General features: G+C 34.8%; 2 protein-coding genes across 2 annotated transcripts; one reads left to right on the top strand and one right to left on the bottom strand.

Moving 5' to 3' along the window:
* The first annotated feature begins 7,192 nt into the window (after nt 1–7,192).
* Nucleotides 7,193–8,081, top strand: LOC143583071 (uncharacterized). The gene is made up of 2 exons (XM_077065490.1): nt 7,193–7,397; nt 7,474–8,081. The coding sequence occupies exons 1-2, from the start codon at nt 7,193–7,195 to the stop codon at nt 8,079–8,081; spliced, it is 813 nt and encodes a 270-aa protein (XP_076921605.1).
* A 7,691-nt stretch (nt 8,082–15,772) lies between these two features.
* On the bottom strand, nt 15,773–17,982 carry LOC143583062 (uncharacterized). Its single transcript, XM_077065480.1, has 2 exons — nt 17,315–17,982; nt 15,773–17,221 (listed from the first exon to the last, which is right to left on the bottom strand). Exons 1-2 carry the CDS (start codon nt 17,822–17,824, stop codon nt 16,298–16,300), a joined length of 1,434 nt encoding a protein of 477 aa, XP_076921595.1. The 5' UTR covers nt 17,825–17,982; the 3' UTR covers nt 15,773–16,297.
* Nucleotides 17,983–19,205: the final 1,223 nt, after the last annotated feature.

Raw genomic sequence — 19,205 nt, 5'->3', positions numbered from 1 at the left:
CTGTTTATTAGTCTTTCCACTAATGCCAGTTTTTGATAGTGAAGAATGAATGTTTGTAGTACTATAAAAGTTATTGGTACATGTTTGTCTTTTAGGCATTTCACATGTATGCTTGAGTTTTTATAAAAAAAACGCTCATGAAACTGTACGGTAAGTTTGTCCTAAATATATATTTTCAAGATGTTATAAGTATCACACAAATCTAAATATATTCATTCACTCAGTATCACTGATTCGTTCAATTTACGACTGTAAGTCAAGTGAGGGCTTTAAAATGGGATGGACTGTGCTTGATGCTTGACCGTTTGGGCCAAGTTGTTGCAAAATCTGGCCTGCCCTTTTCAAGTTTATATCACGCGTCGAACCGAACCGAGCGAAGGCTTTGCTCGTTGCTTGGCTCGTTTGCAACCGAACCGAACGGATGAAATTCGAACTGAGCGAAAACTGAAACGAGCCAAAATCGAATCGAGCATTTTTTGATCGAACATCGAGCGATTTCGAGCATTATTTATTTCTTTTTCACATTAAATTTTTCAATAAGAAACAAGTTTAAAGGTTGTAAATTATATATTTTATAAATAAATTAATAGTTTTTAGACAAACGTGTAACAAATTGCAAGTTTTTATAAAAAGTAAGTTGAAGTGAGATAAATTGATCATGTAAACACACTTCTAGTATTTTAAAAATTTGAAGAGAACAAATAAAACTATAAAATTGACGAAATAGAAAAAATTTAAAGGGTTTAAAAAAAATTGTATGCTTATATTTATATATTTGTTCATATATAATTATATATAAAATAAATTAAAAATATTCGAGCCGAACCGAACCGAGCAGACATTTGCTCGTTTCTTGGCTCGTTTGCCAATCGAATCGAGCAGAGCGGCTCGTTTACAATCGAGCGAAAAAACAAGCGAGCGGCGAGCGACTTCGAGCGACGAGCGGTTTGGACGGCCCTATATAAGGGTGTGTTTCTAGACTTCTTACGATAATGGCTGGGTCTTGGGTGCTTCCTTGGCCCAAACAGCCGTTTATAATAGGTGCGGATTTTAGTTTCACAGTTGGTTACAGTTTAAACCTTAAAATGCATAGACATATGAGCCCATATAATTCAAGCTACTGCATTCTGTTAAGAATCCATCAACATCTCTATATGGACCAGCGCTGTGGAATTTGGTACTTATCTACGTCTTAAAAGCCCAAAACCCAATTTCAAAACCCGAATTTTTTCATATTTCATTTTCACAAGTCACAATCACAAAAAAAGAAATAAACGGTTGTGTTTCTACAAATTAGAGGAAATGGATACCCTTTTCTTAGTTCACGTTTCATGAAATGTCATGTTTCAAGGAAACACATGAAGCAAATAATTAGTCTTCCTTCATATGAACTCATATCGACTTATGATGGTTGACAGCAACAACTCATAACGATAGTAGTTGTCGTACAAGGTACAATATTATGTCTAGACGTATCGTTATATATTATGTTATTCATTCTGTAAATTTCGAGTCACTATCGCAACATGTACGTATGACTTTAATTTATAGCTTAGGACATATTTGTATGTCCGAATTTATGTTTTCACTCACCTTTTCACTGAATTTTCTTGAACACTTTAATGGTACAATTTTGGGATACATGTCTAGAAGAATGTACTAAGCCATAAATGATAAACATGTTAAATGTATGACACATGGAGCTTACCTTTTTACTGTAAAAGAATAACAGAAACAAAAAGTTGTCATAGTAACCACACAAAAACAGTTTATACACAAAAACGATTGCAAATGTAGTATAAAGTTAAACAATTGTCTTAATTAAAAAAACCTGTTTCACTATCCAAACTCCAAACTGTAAACCACCAAACATGTTTGGTTGAGTAAAGTAAGGTCAAAATAAGCCTAATTGACATGTTTTTAAGTATTTTAACTTGCTTTAAATGACCATTTACACTCTAATCTGTATTAAATTTCCACTGTTTCATTAATAGATGAAATAATAAAATACATGTAAATATGAGCACCCGCCACCTGCACTGCTACACACGAAGATCTATCTGTGATAAGAAATTCGACATTATGGGGTTCAAGTTCTAGACATTTTCGATGAATCCTAAACTCTTATAATTTACCTGCCGCTCGTGATTGTTCCCTTGTTCGGTTTTGTCTTATTGTTTGATTTAATTTTGGTCCTACGTAACCTATGATTATATAAAATTATAAATTGTGAAAACTGCTAACGAAAAGGCCTGTATGTTGTAGGTTAATAAAAAACAAAAATTTTAACGTACAAGACATAACATGATGTAAGTTAGTAGTAAATATTTTTTAAAATCTATGAAAACACATCTTTAACTCGTTGAAACACGTAATAGGTTTTCTTTTGAAAATCTAATAACGTGATTAATTATACATAGGAATAAATGATTTGATCATAAACGTCTTTTAGAAAAATAGAAATTGATGTCTATGCCTTTGGATTCTAGGAAATAAAGTAAATGGAACAAATGGATGTGACAAACATCTAAATTTGTTAAACTAACTGATTAACTAATCCAAAGTAATTAAACAACATAACTGAATCCCTAACTAATAACATAACATGGAAAAAACCGAACATAATAAAACTGAATCGAATGCAACAAAGACTCAAACCTTAACAGCATAGTACTCATGTGGATCGATGACTAAGAAATATCACATGACGTTTAGAAGTATAATAGATAACATTAACAAGGATTGTTAACCAATAAGATACCGTCAAGAGGCCTAATAAAGATTTAACGACATCAAAGTTATAAATTTATAAGAGCATAGCACTCATTTGGATTGAAAATGTTTTATTATATTGATATAATTGATTTTAACGAAAAAACGGAGCACGTGTTAAAGAAAAATCGTTGTTTAAAACTTTAATAGATGAAAACGATAAGCTGATTTATTATATTTGAAACAAGTGTGGTCAACCATGAGTTTATGTTTTCAAGAATTCAAACTGAAAATTCATGGTCAACATTTGATAGAATCGATTAATAATTAGAAGATGGGCTTATTCCTTTTAACGTTAACTTAGATATTATTGTCAAGTTACCTTTATTATTCTAATATGATTTTATTGAATTACTTGACATGTTTTATAACTTAAAACAAAAGTATATCAGTATCGCGTAAATGGTGACTACACCGTTACTAGTTCTCACTGAATTGATATGTTGTGATTACTGGTTAATATATAATAATGAATCCTTTGACAAGTGTTATGTAGTACTGTCAAGTATACGTATAGGCTATATAAAATTTGGCCTTTAATAAATTAAAAAAAAAAACTACCGTCAAATATGCAACACAGTAATATAATGTCAATTTAGATGGATTCGTAGGGGAGTCCGCACCACCAAAGAATCCAAAATTTAGAGCATCTACAACAACAAACTTGTACAAACCGTCACATCAGCTCCACATCAGATTCTGAACTTTTCTTAAAAACCTTCATTTAGAGCATTCTCAACCCATTCTCTAAAATTGTTAAACCCATATAATTTATGGTAAATATTAAGGAAACCATCAAAATCACATCTCCAATCCATTCCCTATTATATGGATGAGTTATATGGAAACTAAAGTAAAACCCTAAATATAGGGACTCAATTTTGATCCATACCATATAATATATCACCTATTCTCCAATCACGATTCACTATATAACAAGACAAAAGAGAAAAAAGTAATAAAGAATTAATTTATGGATACGAATAGAGAATAAAATGTGAAAGAATTTTAAAAAATGATAGATAAATTTATGAAATGGTATTTTTTAGCTAAATTATAAAAAACATATATGGAATAGGTTGTGGATGCTCTTAGAGGGTGTTTGGGATTCCTTATTTTACTTCCTTATAAGACCATGTGTAGTCATAAAGCTCCACTACCAGGCATTATGCACCACGTGGTGCCCAGTCAAAGTTATGGTGTTTACAAAAACATGCTGTAGTCATAACTCTTCACCCCTAGGCATTATGCGCCACGTGGCGCCCAGTCATTATTAATTTTGTTTGTTTTTTTAAATACTAAATCATTTAAATAAATTAACATAAAATTAAAAATTACATTAAACTTCCAAATAAAAACTAAATAAAAAAATACATCAAATTAAAAAAAAAATACATAAATAACTAATAAAACTAAAACTTATTTATATTTTTCTAAAATTTTCGCTCGTCGAGTGGCTTTTAAAGATTGGACTATCGGGTCGTCTTCGGAAAGCTTATTTGATAAAACCTCGATGTCTTTGTCCATTTCATTCCTTCTAAGTAGGTCGACGGCGTCCAAATTTACTTGAAGTCGTTGGGTTCCAACGTCGTGTAAAGCTTGGAGTCGAGAGTTCATTTATTTGAATTGACTTTCCAATTCGGGATTCGAACCCGTTGCCGACGATGAAGCGACCTCTTTCCCCCTTCTCTTGGCCTTGCTTCTTCTAACCCCCGGCCGAGCCATCTCGGTAGTATTCACGGCGTCATTATCGCTTAGGTTGAAGTTTCGGGCGTCGAAACGGGGCGTGTCTGGATCAACCGAAGACGATGTTTTAGACTTTTTTTATGTGAACCACCTTCGGCTTCGGCTTCGGCATCCAACACCGTGCCCCATTTTGGGTGACACCTCAAGTGGTCTTTCCAAATGCCAAAGTAGTTGAAGCCCCCCCCCCCCCGACCTTATGTTGATACTATGTCAACGCGTTTTCCATGACTTCCGCGTCCGAGACACCGCTACTCCTATGTCGATTCATCCGAGAGTAAACCGTATGGAAAGCCAAGCGTTTGGTGTTTATGTAGCCCCATTTCGAGAGTAACGAATCTTTTTCTCGACGTGAGTTCCCGCAAAGCTTGTGGAACAACTCTATAATTTTGTGCCAAAATACCCCCATTTTTTGATAGTTCGCTTAAAAAAATAAAAACATTACAAGTTTAATGTTTGTTATAAGAAATTTAAAAATATATATGTATTTTAAAAACCTACCGTATTTGGCATCTTCCGATATCACGCACCAAGCACGAGCACATGGTACGCACTCGTCGATACTCCACGGTATCACCGTTTTTTTAACCCGAGGTTCGCCGGTGGACTTCTTTCCGTGTTTTCTCGGACGTCCGCGTTGGCTCGAACCGCCTACGGTCTCCGGGACGGGTTGTGTCTCCGGCACGAACTCGACCTCGGGTTGGGTCTCCGAGACGGGTTAGGAACCCGAAACGGCAAAAATGTTTGTCGTCGGGTTTTGGAAACCGGGCACCACATTTGGCATAAAGTTTTGTAAATATGCAATGTACGCGGCCATTTGCGGGTCATACATATGCGGGACGGGTACGGTTGGCGTCGGGGCGGTAGATTGGTTCGGTTGTGGTTTTTGGTTGCCTTGACGGGCATATTGACCGAAACCGAGAATATTTTGGTTGTTATTCGGAAACATGATGGTATAAATATTTGTGTAAAAGATATAATTGGTATAGAAGTGGAAGGAATGTGTTAAAAAATGAGTTTGGTTTGTTTATATAGTATAAATATAATTAATATAAATTTAAAAAAAAACCAACGGCTCCAAGGTCCCCAACGGCTCTTTTTTTTATTTGCTTGCCATTAATCGCGTTTTGCTTATAACGTAGCCAAAAAAAATTACAAAACGCAGGGCGGTGTACCCCCCGCGTTATCCTCCAAAACGCACACACACAACGCACCACTACGGGTGGTCTAACTTTTCATTAAGTTAATAAGTTATAAAAATGTAACTTATGGAACTTTTCCTCTCACAACATAAGTAATCTCAAACACCTTATTACTTCTCAAAAAATTTCTAATTTATAAGTTGGTGAAAACAAACAATCCCAAACACCCACTTATTCAACAACAACAAACCTCTACAAACTAATATATAATATATGTGTATATAATATATCTATATATGTATGTGAGATTGAAAGAGGAAAGCTTATCCACCTCACTAGTTTGCCACTGGTTTCCAAGAGCAAACTTTGGCCCAAGGACTTTGTCGCACAACAAAGAAGTTTATAACAACCAAGTCCTTAGTACGCCAAGTAGATCCAAACCTTGGATTTAACATCCCGTTGTAGATGCTGTTAGTTAGGAAGACTACTTGAATCACCTCTTTCTTGTAAAATTCAAATCATGATTCTCATTCAAATGTAAAAGTGATTACAACGCAAGTACCTATAGATGCTAAACATATACGGTACATATATATACATATTCATATATGTACATGTACGCTGGATATCAACACTTCTCTCCTTATCTTTTATTTTAACACTAAGATCCAAAACATTTTTCACCGAGTCCACATCCATCAAGAAAGGACGATTCTCAGCCACATCCCCACTTGCGTCCAAATTAACCTCGACCAAGGACACAAAACTAGTAATTAAGTGGTTAACCGACTCATCTCCAAGCCCACGGTCTATGCATGTCAAATCTGGCAAAAACGACCACACTCAAGAGCGTTAAAGCCTCCTTAGTAGGAATCTGATCCAACTCCGCACGCCAAACTAAATAATTAACTTTAAACTGTACCCAACTATTCCAAGGGTATTTCAACCTGATATGTGATTTATATACGGACATTTATAACATTCTTTAAAATACATGTGATGCATTTTGGTGACTTCTTAGACTGAGGGTAGTAGGGGGTGAGGGGTGGGCGCGGCCGCCTACGTGGCTCGAGAACACCGCTACACCCCTCCAGTGAGCGAGGGCGCGGCCGGCCGGCGTGGCTGTGGTCGCGGCACAATATAGCCGTTGGAGGTGTGTTGACTGGTCAACATTACCGTTGGCCAGTTTAAATAATTTTTTTTACCTATAAATACAAATTCACAATTTCTATAAAAACTCAAACCATACATTCTCTCTATCAAAACTTCTATTTATATATTTATAAATGGCATCATCGTCATCGTCTTCGTCTTCCTATTCTACTGAAGAAGACGAACTCATTTGTCAAGCGGTTCAAACGAAGATAAGCTTTTTGAGATATCAAAATTGCCCCCGAGCCCCATTGTTCCGCCAACCGCGTATTCGTGATCGAAAGACCGCTAACGAAACTTTGATACGTCACCATTTTAGTCCCAATCCCACATATGGTGAGGATAGTTTTAGAACCCGTTTTCGAATGACTAGACAATTATTCATGCGTCTAGCAAATGACTTGCTGGAGCACTTTGCGTATTTTCAACAAAGGGATGACGCTAGAGGTAAGCCCGGGTTCACGGCTACTCAAAAAATTACCGTCGCTCTTCGACAACTAGCGTATGGTGTTGGATCGGACACGTTGGACGAGTATCTACAAATGGCTAAAAAGACCGGACGCGATGCGCTTAACCACTTTTGTAGAGGTATATTTTTTTTACGTTTGTTTATATATTTTTCAAATATTTACATAACTTATATAACTTTAATAATTATATTTAGGGGTCATGTCGCTATACAAACGGAGATACTTACGTAGACCAACAATGTATGATATCCAACGCATATACGAGGTGCACGGTGAAAAGCATGGTTTCCCCGGGATGCTCGGTAGCCTTGATTTTATGCATGTTGGTTGGGCTATGTGTCCCACTGCTTGGCGAAGTCAATTTCATCAAGGTGATCACCCCGGCCCTACTATCGTACTTGAGGCGGCGGCGTCACAGGATCTTTGGATTTGGCATGCGTTCTGTGGGGTTGCCGGGTATAATAATGACCTCAATGTTATCTATCAGTCACCGATAATCGATGACCTTATCGACGGGGTAGAACCTCCTCAAGCTTTTTTTGCAAATGGAGAACATTTCAAATACGGATACTACCTCGTTAATGGTATTTACAACGAATGGGGGATACTTGTTCAAGCTTACGCGGCTCCAGTTTCTGAAAAACGAAAGTACTTCACGAAGAAACAAGAATCGGTAAGGAAATATATTGAAAGGGTGTTTGGAGTCCTAAAGAAAAAAATGGGCAATGTTGGCGAATCCAATAAGATTTTGGACAAGGGAGAAGATAACGAAAGTCGTTATCACGTGTATAATCCTACATAACGTGATACTAGAAGACGAGGGTAAAGCTATTTGTCAAAACTACCAAGGTGATATTCCAAGACAAGAATCGACGATCACCAATGAACAACGACTCGCCAACATAAATATCATCAAGAGCCGTGAGTTACATGGCAACGTTCGGCATGAGTTGGTCGAGCATTTGTGAGATAGAAGACCCGATGATCTTGTATTAGACTAGTATCCACGTAATGTTTTATATTATTATTAATGTAATGTTTTATATTATTATTTAATGTATTATTTAAAATAATTAAATAAATAAAAAACTGGATCAAGCCTCTGCTCACCTGGAGCACTACACCCTCTGGGGCTTGGTTGAGGGGCTTGATCCATGGCCATGTCATCGCCTACGTGTCAGATTTTGCTTGACTCACATTAGGCTCAACCAAGCCCTATTACCCTTAGCTTTAGATTGACTTCACATCATTTTCATGTTTCTAGGTATAATTAATTAATGAATGACTAGTATACGTATAAACTTTATCAAATTATGGTGTGTGATACTCGTTCATAGCAGTAAAGACCCATCTGACATTGTCTACGATATTAATAGGGTATGAGAAGGACATGCATGAGAGTTGTTTTTGTTGGTATATTCTTTTTTGTTCCAAGGCATACGAGAGAATTCACTTAGTTTTGAAATTACAAATAATAATAATAATAACATAACAATAAATTCTGGAATTGACCGTCTTAGAGGTGGATGCATGGATAGAAACAGGCACACACGTGCAATAATAAATATGACGTCCTTGGGGAAAGAAATCCCATAGATTTAAAACACTTATTCCCAAGCACCTTCAATTTCAAATATTTAATCATTAATGAAAGAAAAAAAGGATAATTCCCAAAATGATTCAAAACAAGAGAGAGAGAAAAAAAAGATTCTAAATGGATCCAAGTTCTCAAACTAACCCATCAAATATGTATTGAGGAGACGATTTAGTAAAATAAACGATGAAATTTTTAAACCAATCAAAAGGTGACATGTGTAAAGGATCTGACACACCAGATGAGATTTTTAAAAATCTCGTCTGTTCCGACCATATTTTAAACTTAATTCACTTTTTATAAAATAGTCTACAAAGACGATTTTTTAATGTTTCTTATCTGGTCAGTTCATATTTTTTTCCTAACTTCATCTTCTTCATCTTTATCTTCATTTTGAAAATCGTCTTCGAAGACGAAATTCACTTGCAATTCCTCTGGTTAGACGAATTTAAAAAAAAACACGGATTTTGACGTTTTTTGAAAAACTCACGGCGGAGACGAAAGCAGGACCAAACATCACGACGGAGATGAGTTTCGCGGAGATGACTTTTAATCCCAAAATATCGGCACATGGGAAAACCATTAGTTCGCATCTTAACCTTTACACGTGGCACGTTTTCATTGGTAGACGAAACCATCGGCGGAAATCCAAATGTCACAACGGAGATGGATTTCGGTGGACTAATATTGGAATTTTCTCAACTTTTTGGCCTATTTTCAAGATCTCTCTTCTAAAGGTATATTTTAGGAATTTCTCTTTTATAAATTATATGGTGGGGTTGTAAGTGGGTAAATAAGAGAGAAAAGTTAGTGATGTTTTGTAATTTTGAGAATAATTTGTTTGCTCATATTTATTTTTTAATATTTATTGAATATAGTTATGAGCGCAGGAACAAGAAAAATATAATAATAAATTTATAAAAAATATTATGATTTAATTAAACAAAAGAAAAAAATGTATTGATTTTTAGTGTATAATTATAGTGATTTGGATGAGACACGACTAAGAATGCCCTCACACCTCACTCTTTATTTGTTGTTCTCGTTCTTCCACATACCAGTCTCTTCTCTAATTGAGACTATACTTCCTCTGTGATTTCACTAATTTTCAATCTGATAACTTATTTATTTATCTGTAAACTTGAAACACGTAATGAGTCAATTGTATAGACCGTTTTACATGGGCATTGCTTTGTGTTTTTCTGATTAATTTTGTCTCACCACTTGCAAAGCATTTTAGAAAATGAAGATATTGTTGTGTGTCCATCAACTAATACTTGGAACTTACTAGACAAACTATAATGTTGAAATACAATATATTGAAATTAATTACGAGACAACTTTCAACTACCTGAATAACTTTCATTGGATATAATTTGCAAGCATTGTATAATAACCAACAGACAAGGCAACACTTAGATTTCATTATTTGTTATTTATGACGTATGTGAATGATTAAGTGACAGATTGAGATGGTGTTGCAAACCATTTACTCTTGTTGGTGCTAACATTCCCTGCTTGTGAGGGTGCTTTAAATCTTTTGGACCCACTCCTAGCTTCATATCAGATTTTGGGTAGTTACCTTTCTTTCCAAATTAATTTCTTACTTAAAAGTTAAAACACCTTTCAAAATAAACACACTTCTTGTTTGTTGAAGTTGCATCAAACTAGCCTTTGTTAAAAAGATAACTAACATTTGCTTTTTATGTATGTAAGCAACTAATAATCTCTTATTATTTATTAAATTAAATATAGAGAGTGTTCTTTATAAGCACAAATTACATAAAAATATACATAAAAAAAATACAATTTACATATAGAACAAAAGAAGTATATCGATCAAAATTATTTCCCACAAGATAAAAAAAATGCTATGGACGACACTGCGTGATTGTGTTTAATTTGCTGATTAAGATGACATGTTTGAATATTTAGTTAGTTATAGAAAAAAATTAGAAGATTTAAAGTAATTTTGTAGCTATATTGCTCAAGTAAAAATAACGTATGGCCGGCTCGGGCTACCTTTAGCCAATGGGTACCGCGTACAGAGTACCCGGCGTTACTTAGTTGGTTGTTCTAAACAAAATAATAAATAACGTATTGAAATGCATTTCCAAACAACTATATTTTAAAAAAGGTTGAATATAAAGGTGAAGAACATAACTAAGATAATGGGATATCGATATTCGAAGTTGTAAGGGTTTCGCAACAAATCAAATCATGTTTAGAACATAACTAAGATAATGGGATATCGATATTCGAAGTTGTAAGGGTTTCGCAACAAATCAAATCATGTTTAGAACATAACTAAGATAATGGGATATCGATATTCGAAGTTGAACACATAAAATTTATGAAAGTTGTGAGACTAAGGGCGCGTTCGCTTCACGGACTTTTTTTAAAGGATTTGGAATTGGAATAGGAATTGGAATTGGAATTGGAATTGAATGTACTGGAATGTTTGAGAATCCCTATCATGTGTTTGGTTGGTTATTATGTACTGGAATTGGAATCTTCTTCATTGTTGAGTTTTTTTTTATTTTTTTATTTTTTAAAAAACGAGGGCAAAGGCAGAAATGTTTTAGTTTTTTTTTACATTTTTCGTTTTTGATTTATATTTTGAGTTATGAATTTTTATTAATTTTTTTGAATTTTTTTTTGATGGGTTTTTATTGTTAATAAAAAAATCCTTAACAATCATTTCAAATAGGTGGGATTTAAAAATCCCATGAAATGTGGGATTTGATGGGATTTAGTTTCCATTCTCATTCTTTCATTTAATGAAATGAACATATCAATTCATGGGATTTAAAATCCCATTCCTTGAAATTCCTTACAAATCCTTGAAACGAACATGCTCTTAAGAAGTAAAAACGAAGGAACAAGGGGGAACATGTCCCATATTAGTGGGGAAACTTTGAGAAGTTTATAACATCACGTGTAGTGGATGTAACTCCTATGGGGCTATTTTGTGCAATGTGACGTCATGTTATCGTTTGGGCTTTTTGCCATAAAGGGGTGTAGTGGATGGAGCCCATTTAATTATTTCGCAGTTATTATAATTAAAATTAAATATAAATAAGATAAATGTGTGATTAGTTGGAGTTTGAAGGAATAAATTTGATTGGTTAAAACATTCAAACGAGAGATGCCTTGTACAAAGAGCCCCGACCGAAAAAGCCATGGGGCTGTGTTTGGGGCGCTTTCACCCCTCAACACTTAGAGCATAGGGAAAGTATGGTTTCCTTAAATGCAAACACCAGTGAGGATTGTCCAGACAGGAAAGGGTGCACCGGTGCATCCTCACTCTTTCATCACTCTCTCGCACCTGGCATGAGCGATGGTTTTTGAGTTAGACCAATCTCAGCTGTCCCTCATCTTCATCTCTATAATTACACTAAAAATTATCGTCATCCTCTTTCTTGTTCAATTATATAATATTCTTTTATATCGTTATCTTTACTGTTTTTTTCTCTTCTACTCACAAACAGTTTTAACAAATATCAAAAACTAAACGTGGACAAACAAACTGGCCACAAATAAAAAATCAATAACTTTTTTTTCTCATCCACTATTAACTTCACTCTAATTTGTAAAATTTCTTCAATGCTCACTAGTGCAATTTTTGGAACAATACCTTTTAGGATTTAGTGGACACCCAATGGAGAGAATATTCGAAAATTAAAATTACTTCAATTTCACTAAAAAAAGAAGGAATAATTTAATTTAAGGCTTTTATTGTTCTACTTAAATCATTAAATTTCCTTTGCAGATTTTCAAAGGAGGGGAATATATTTTAGTTAATACAAAAAATGAACAACTTAATGAAAGATTTGTTATTGTCTTGTTGTTGGAAATCTATAAAAGTTTCGGTCAAGTGGTCAAATGGTTTTATGGCATCGGTTCATTGTGGTTTTAGATACATGTATCAAATTTATCTACTTCTATGGCAATTATTGTTTTTGACTCGTTGGTTTTATTTATCAAAAATTATTATAAACTTTTAACAAATATCTAAACAAATATTTTTGTTATTATATACACCAAATTGATGATAAATAGAATAATGAACGAGTGAAGCATGTGGGGACTAGTATCCCAAAACGAAGACTATGACTTTGAAGAGCAATAAACCTCTTTACAGCTATTTATCACTCCCATTATTCAGGGACCTCATCATAAAGTATTCCCCCACCTCCTTCATTTTTTATTTTTTATTTATTATTTAAATGCCTCTTCTGATAAAATATGTTTATTGCTTCAAACATTTCAGTCCATGGTCTCCACTTGCACATCAATCAAATATAAAATTTAAATTAAAAGAAAATTAGTCAAATATCAAATAATAAAAATCCGAAACAATGTATTTATATATAAATAATATCTCTTAATTTCTTTTTAATATGACCATGGTTTGTTGTTAAGCGGGAAGGGGTAGTCTAAAGTGACCAAAACACAGAGTGAAACACTAAGTTGCATGCGTATGTGTCACGTTATTGCGAGTTGGTATGAAGAACTCCACTTGCGTGATGAACGGGTTAAACTAGTATGTTGTGTATCAAGTATTATTAAATGTTATTTATATAACGTAATTTAGTTTTAATAAGAATATAAACTAAAGTTATAAGGTTTTAATAAACATGGTTAGTATAATGCATCCAATATATCTTTTAACAACAAACTTTTTTATCTGAAATCCCATAACCTTGCATATGAAAGGATTTAAACCCACCATCAATATGTTTAATTATAAATGTTATTTGTAATAAACAAATAAATAAATAGTTTTTAATGTAAATAATTTTTAAAATAATTAAATAGTCTTCCTAATAAATAGACATTTTCTTAATTATTAGTTAATACGTAATTTACTAATAAGTAAATAAATTATAAATGTTTTTCTTGATAACTAATAAGTACAAATTGTTATTTATGACTGTATATCTTTTTTCTTATAAATAATTTGTATTTTTTATTATTATGCATGTATTCATGTTTTTAACTATTACTTTTAGTAGTTTGTTTTTAAAATCTAAGCATTTTTTTAAATACTATTATACAATATTTTAAATTAATATTATGTAATGTGTTATAGTTAAAACAGAAAAATATTACATGTGTTTAAAAAGTAAAAATAATATCGCGGTGGAAACTAAAGCGGAAATTGGAACCACGCTCTCAAATAGGGATAAGCGGGTCCCAGTACCGATTTTTCCAAATTTTTGGTATTTGTATCGAAAACTCGATATTTGATACCGATTCAGTATTTTCCTCATCCATACTTCCAAATATGAGATAAATGTAAATTGATTTGACGCTAACGTGTGCTTTGTACCAAACTTTTTATTTCTACCGATTCGACCCATCAATCTACATTTAACATCCTAAATTCTTTACTTCTAAGAGTGTGCGTGATGGGGGTGAATAATGGGCGGCTGAGCTACAAAATGGAGTAACCCCCCCCCCCCTCCGGTGAACCCACATTTTGTTGATTGGGCGCCACATGACAAAAATCACCCCATTCACTACACATTGCCTAAGAGCATCCACAATGCCTCAACTTTTGAGGTCCGGATTAGGAAGACACTAGACAAACCCTGTTCCATAGATCGGGTTTTTCAAAGAGAAGTATGCCGTTGTAGACTAGCCCACTGACGACCCCACTCTCTCACTCTCTTACACACGCATTATATATATGGTTTTAATAAGGCCTGTGTATATAAAAAATAGATTACAGTTTGTCTTGGAATCTCACAAGTCACCTTCAAGAATTAGTTAGGGGTGTTTGGCCTAGCTTTTTTATTTTGGCTTATGCTTAGACTAGGTGTAGTGGTCACGTTGTTGGCCAACGTTTTGTGAAAACGCGGGGGGTACACCGCCCCCCCTGCGTTATGTTGATTTTTTTTTGTGCGTTTTAGATACAACGCGGATAATGTCAACAAAAAACAAGTGTAGAACTCTGGAAACACCGCCCTTCTCCAAGTTATGGAGACTTTATGACTACACTTGTTTTTTGTACAAAACCATAACTCTGACTGGGCGCCACGTGGCGCATAACCCCTGGATGTGGAGCTTTACGACTACACATGGTCTTATATTTTAAATTAGCTTATAGCTTATTTTATATTATTTGATAAACTATTTTCAAGTGTTTGGATTAGCTTATATCCTACAAGTTAATTATGTGTCTTAATAAGCTGTTAAATCCATCATTCTTTAATTTGTGAGAGTAATAAGTTGCTTCAATAATTACTAATCCATCACTATTTGAGAGAAAATGAGTAACATACAATTTTAAACAAATAATTTTATTCAAATAAGCTAAAAAACCATCTTCACATAAGCTTCTCTAAATGAGCTTATATAGCTCATAAGCATAAGCTTAAAAAGCTAAACCAAACACTAAATTAAGCTTATTTTGTAAAAAAAGCTATAAAAAGCTATAAGCTTTTTTAAAAAAGCTTGGCCAAACACCCCCTTAGTAACAAGACCACATGACAAAAGTTTAAGGTCACATGGTTACCACTTACCACCTTTGACCACTTCAAGGTACGTTGGGCTATTTCAGAAGCTTAACATCTATCCTTTGAATCTTCGTATCTTATTCCAAACACACCGTCAAAACAAGAACCTTACATTAAATTTTAATTATATTTTCTCTATTACTTTAATAAAATAAAATGTATAGTTTAAAGCACAAAGTACAAGTTGCAATGCACATGATTCATCTTATACAGCTGTAAACAAACCACTTTAACCCCGTGGCCACGTCGAACCCACTCAAAAAGCCAAACCAAAAAGTTAGACAATCTTAACATCTTTCTATCCAAACAAGCAACTTTTACAAAAGTAAAGGGACCTAAAAGAATCTTCTTCACAAAATAAATCCAAATTTATATATTAATAAATATATTATATCATTTTTCAGTAAACCAACATCAGTAACATTTTGGTTACAGTAGGGTAAAAAGTAAAAACACAAAACAATAGATCAGAAGAACCATCATCTTTGATCTTTACAATTGACACCAACAACAAATGCAAAAATACCTAGTAAAAAAAAACAAACAACTGAAGTAAAACAGTACTAGGAACAGACACGGTGGTGTGTATACGTTATGGAAGGTGAACTAAAATGAAACCTCCATTTGCTTCTAATACGTGAGCTTCCAAACCCTCCTTTGGCTCGGTTAAAACTCGAGTTGCAAAATTACTTAAATAACCTAAACCTTCTACCTTGTAACTTCTAACGTGTTAAAAGTCAATCACAAACTACCCTTAGACCCTATATGAACTATCGTCGACCCAGCATCACGAAAATTTCATTATCTTTCCTTAAACTTGCAAAATATTATACTTTCAGCATGATTTTAGAAAGTATGATATTTTGTAAGTTTAAATGAGGATATATGAAATTGCCCGGTTTAAACTAGGGCGGCAACCTTAGCTCGATGACCTACAACCATAAGAGCCGATTTCCCCCTTTCGCCCTCTGGGAGCTCTGAAGTTTCACTAAACGATGCGGATTTTAAGTCGGCGGGAGGGATAAAACAATCCATTGACAAACCGGGGACATTAAACGCAACCTCTTCAATGGACCACACTTCTTCCATTCGGGTCTTGGTGTGGCTCATAGCCATCTCACCAAATCTAAAAAGGGTCACAACCGAATGACCCGAGTGGGCTATCATCACACCGTCCACCGGCCGATAATCATCCATACTCGAATTAATCGTGGTCTCCCAATACACCGCATCCCCACCCGCGGTTTGAATCCGGGTGAGATGCGAATCCTCCATGTGAACAATGAGCCCGGTTTTCTGACTAAAATAACCGAACAAAACATGTCGAATAATCTCCGCCGGGCCTTCACTTCTCGCCTTTAACGTCCTCGGATCCGCGGATATTTTAAGAATAAAGCAATCTTCACCATTAATCTTCTTTTCACCGACACACTTCGCGTCGGTGAACATGCTAGCGGTGGTTCTAGGGTCAAGACCCTGGAGGGCCCGGCGCAATGGACGAACCGGGCCCTTGGCGGTATGAGCACCGAGCCAAGGTGTATGCCGCCAAACCAGGTTCCCATTGCAACCCGCGTGAACCTTAGAACCACCGACAGCTAACTCAACATACCACATATCCGGGTTCATTTGCCACAGCACAAAGCCGCCAGTATCGGCGGCTCTGGCTGCGTGCTTATTTTTAACAACCCGCGAAGCGGTTTCGAACTCGGAAGCTACCATTTTGACTTTCCCCATCGCGTAGGCGTTTTTAATCGTGTTTTGAATCTTTTGGCCTCCAGATGCAGCTGTGTACTGCTGTAATATGTACTGAGCAGATGAAGTTTCCTAATAAAGACAAAAAACCAAAACTAATATTAAATTTCTATAAACAGAAATAATGAAGATTTTTCGATGTTAACTATGAAAAGACAGGCTTACAATAGGCGTGTCCTTGATACTAAGGTGAGGTAACGGGTCGTTGGTGCTAACGTGCACGGGGGCTAGTGGTGCACCCATTACTCCTAACAACAACCTTAAATCAGACCTACGTTTATAAGCCATGGTAGCTGTCATTGAAGGGGCTCTAGAAAGCTGCCCCTTCATCCAGTTCCCAATGGCCGACCCGACCCGTTTGGAATCACCAAGGCCCGGCTCGTCTTGATCCGGGCCTTCGTGTAACGGGGCGAGCATCTCGCCAGATCCAGCAAGAAACGTGTCCCTGTTGGTTAATTGTTTGGGCCTCCTGCGGAGGAGGAGGCCTGACATAGGGGAGCCGTTTCTTGCTGGGCTCTTGGAGCGGGCACGAGACCTCACTGGGGAGAGGCCGCGAATGACTTCGTCTTTTAAGGCGGAAAAAAACCCTTGCTTCCTCTCCATATTGTTTGGTTGTTGGTTTTGAGTTTCTCGATCACTAGAAGACATGGGGGTAAGTGATCTAGTGAGAGACATGTAAAAGTGAAATCAAGAAGCAGGAAATTTGTTAGGATTTAGAGTGAGAGTAAAAGGGTGGGAGTACTGCTTGCTACTGTGTAGGTTGTGGGTGACAATCAGGAGACGCGTCCCATATAGCATGTGATCAAAGCACATAACAGTTTCTGTCTACCATATGCATTTAATACTTTTTTACTAACTAGTATAATATATTCTTTTTATCAAATAACGTTAAAACCATCTTCAATATTTATTACGTCTTTATGAAACAAATTTTATTCGTTCATACTGATTTTTACATTCTAGATTTGACTTAACAAAGAATACAACTACAAGGTAAAAATGAGGAAATTCATTACTATAAAAAAATTTTATTGAGTCATTTTTAAACATCTAACCTTAAAATTAAATCTTAGCTATCACCTACATTCTATTAAACTAGAAGACCGATTGTTACTAGTATAATATACGATATCGATAACATCTAGATTCACTATAAAATATATTTTGAAATATAATATTGAAATTATAATAAATAAATTTGTTCATCGTTTGAAAAAAATATTGAAATTATATATCTTAGTGTTGTTAAAAGTTATAAATATAAAATAATGATTTAAATAAAACGACAAAATCCGTTCCAAAAAGTAGAATAAATAAATAAAACGAAAGAAAAGGTAATTATAAAATATACACATTTAAATTTATTTATCAATTAAAAAAAAGAAAAAAAGAAAGTATAGAAATAAATCATGCACTTACTAGTTTTACTCCTAAATAAATACCACTTGTGGTGTTATTATTATATACACCATAATAATGTCTAGTTATAGGCTATGCACTTAACTTTAATTTGTGTGGTACTCTAATACCTGTAATTAACTTTAATTTTTGTTATCTATTTTTCTTAAGTACGTTATATTGGTTGTAGCGGTGTGTCTTTCAAATGATTATAGCACTTACCAACTTCTTCTTATCCAAGTTCAATCTTTAAACAGTGACGTTCTCACGCTTTTAATAGCATACACTTGCCCCACCCCTTGTGGTGTGGTGGTAAAGGTGTTGTGTACCCAACAAAGGTTGGGGTTCAAGTCCCATAAGAAGCGAAATGTAGAGAATAAATAAATTAGCTCTTCAAAAAAAAATTAGTATACACTTGCTAGATTCAAAACATGTGACAGTAAGGAGAAATGTCGTACGCAAAATCCCTGACCACCTAAATAAACCCTGCGATGGTATAATTTTTTTTCTCTCTAAAATCTCATTCATTAAATCATCACAAATTTACACTCGAATTTACTTATAGAGAACATATATCTCTCAATTTCACTTATATAATATTGTTGTAATGCTGTGGGTAAAAACCCTAAATTTAAAGATGTTCCTCTATCATTACATA

The sequence above is a fragment of the Bidens hawaiensis genome, unplaced genomic scaffold (assembly GCF_021521415.1).
Source record: "Bidens hawaiensis isolate Kalapana, Puna unplaced genomic scaffold, B.hawaiensis_p1.1 tig00032115_1, whole genome shotgun sequence".
Lineage (NCBI taxonomy): Eukaryota > Viridiplantae > Streptophyta > Magnoliopsida > Asterales > Asteraceae > Bidens > Bidens hawaiensis.
This window is presented reverse-complemented; position numbering and strand designations above follow the sequence as displayed.

What these genes read in the sequence shown, in the direction of transcription:
- LOC143583071 (XM_077065490.1), top strand. Translation starts at nt 7,193, where the DNA reads ATGCGTCTAGCAAATGACTTGCTGGAGCACTTTGCGTATTTTCAACAA. An exon ending in GCTTAACCACTTTTGTAGAG is followed by an intron (nt 7,398 to 7,473) that starts GTATATTTTTTT and finishes AATTATATTTAG; the next exon opens with GGGTCATGTCGCTATACAAA.
- LOC143583062 (XM_077065480.1), bottom strand. Translation starts at nt 17,824, where the DNA reads ATGTCTCTCACTAGATCACTTACCCCCATGTCTTCTAGTGATCGAGAA. An exon ending in GTATCAAGGACACGCCTATT is followed by an intron (nt 17,222 to 17,314) that starts GTAAGCCTGTCT and finishes TGTCTTTATTAG; the next exon opens with GAAACTTCATCTGCTCAGTA.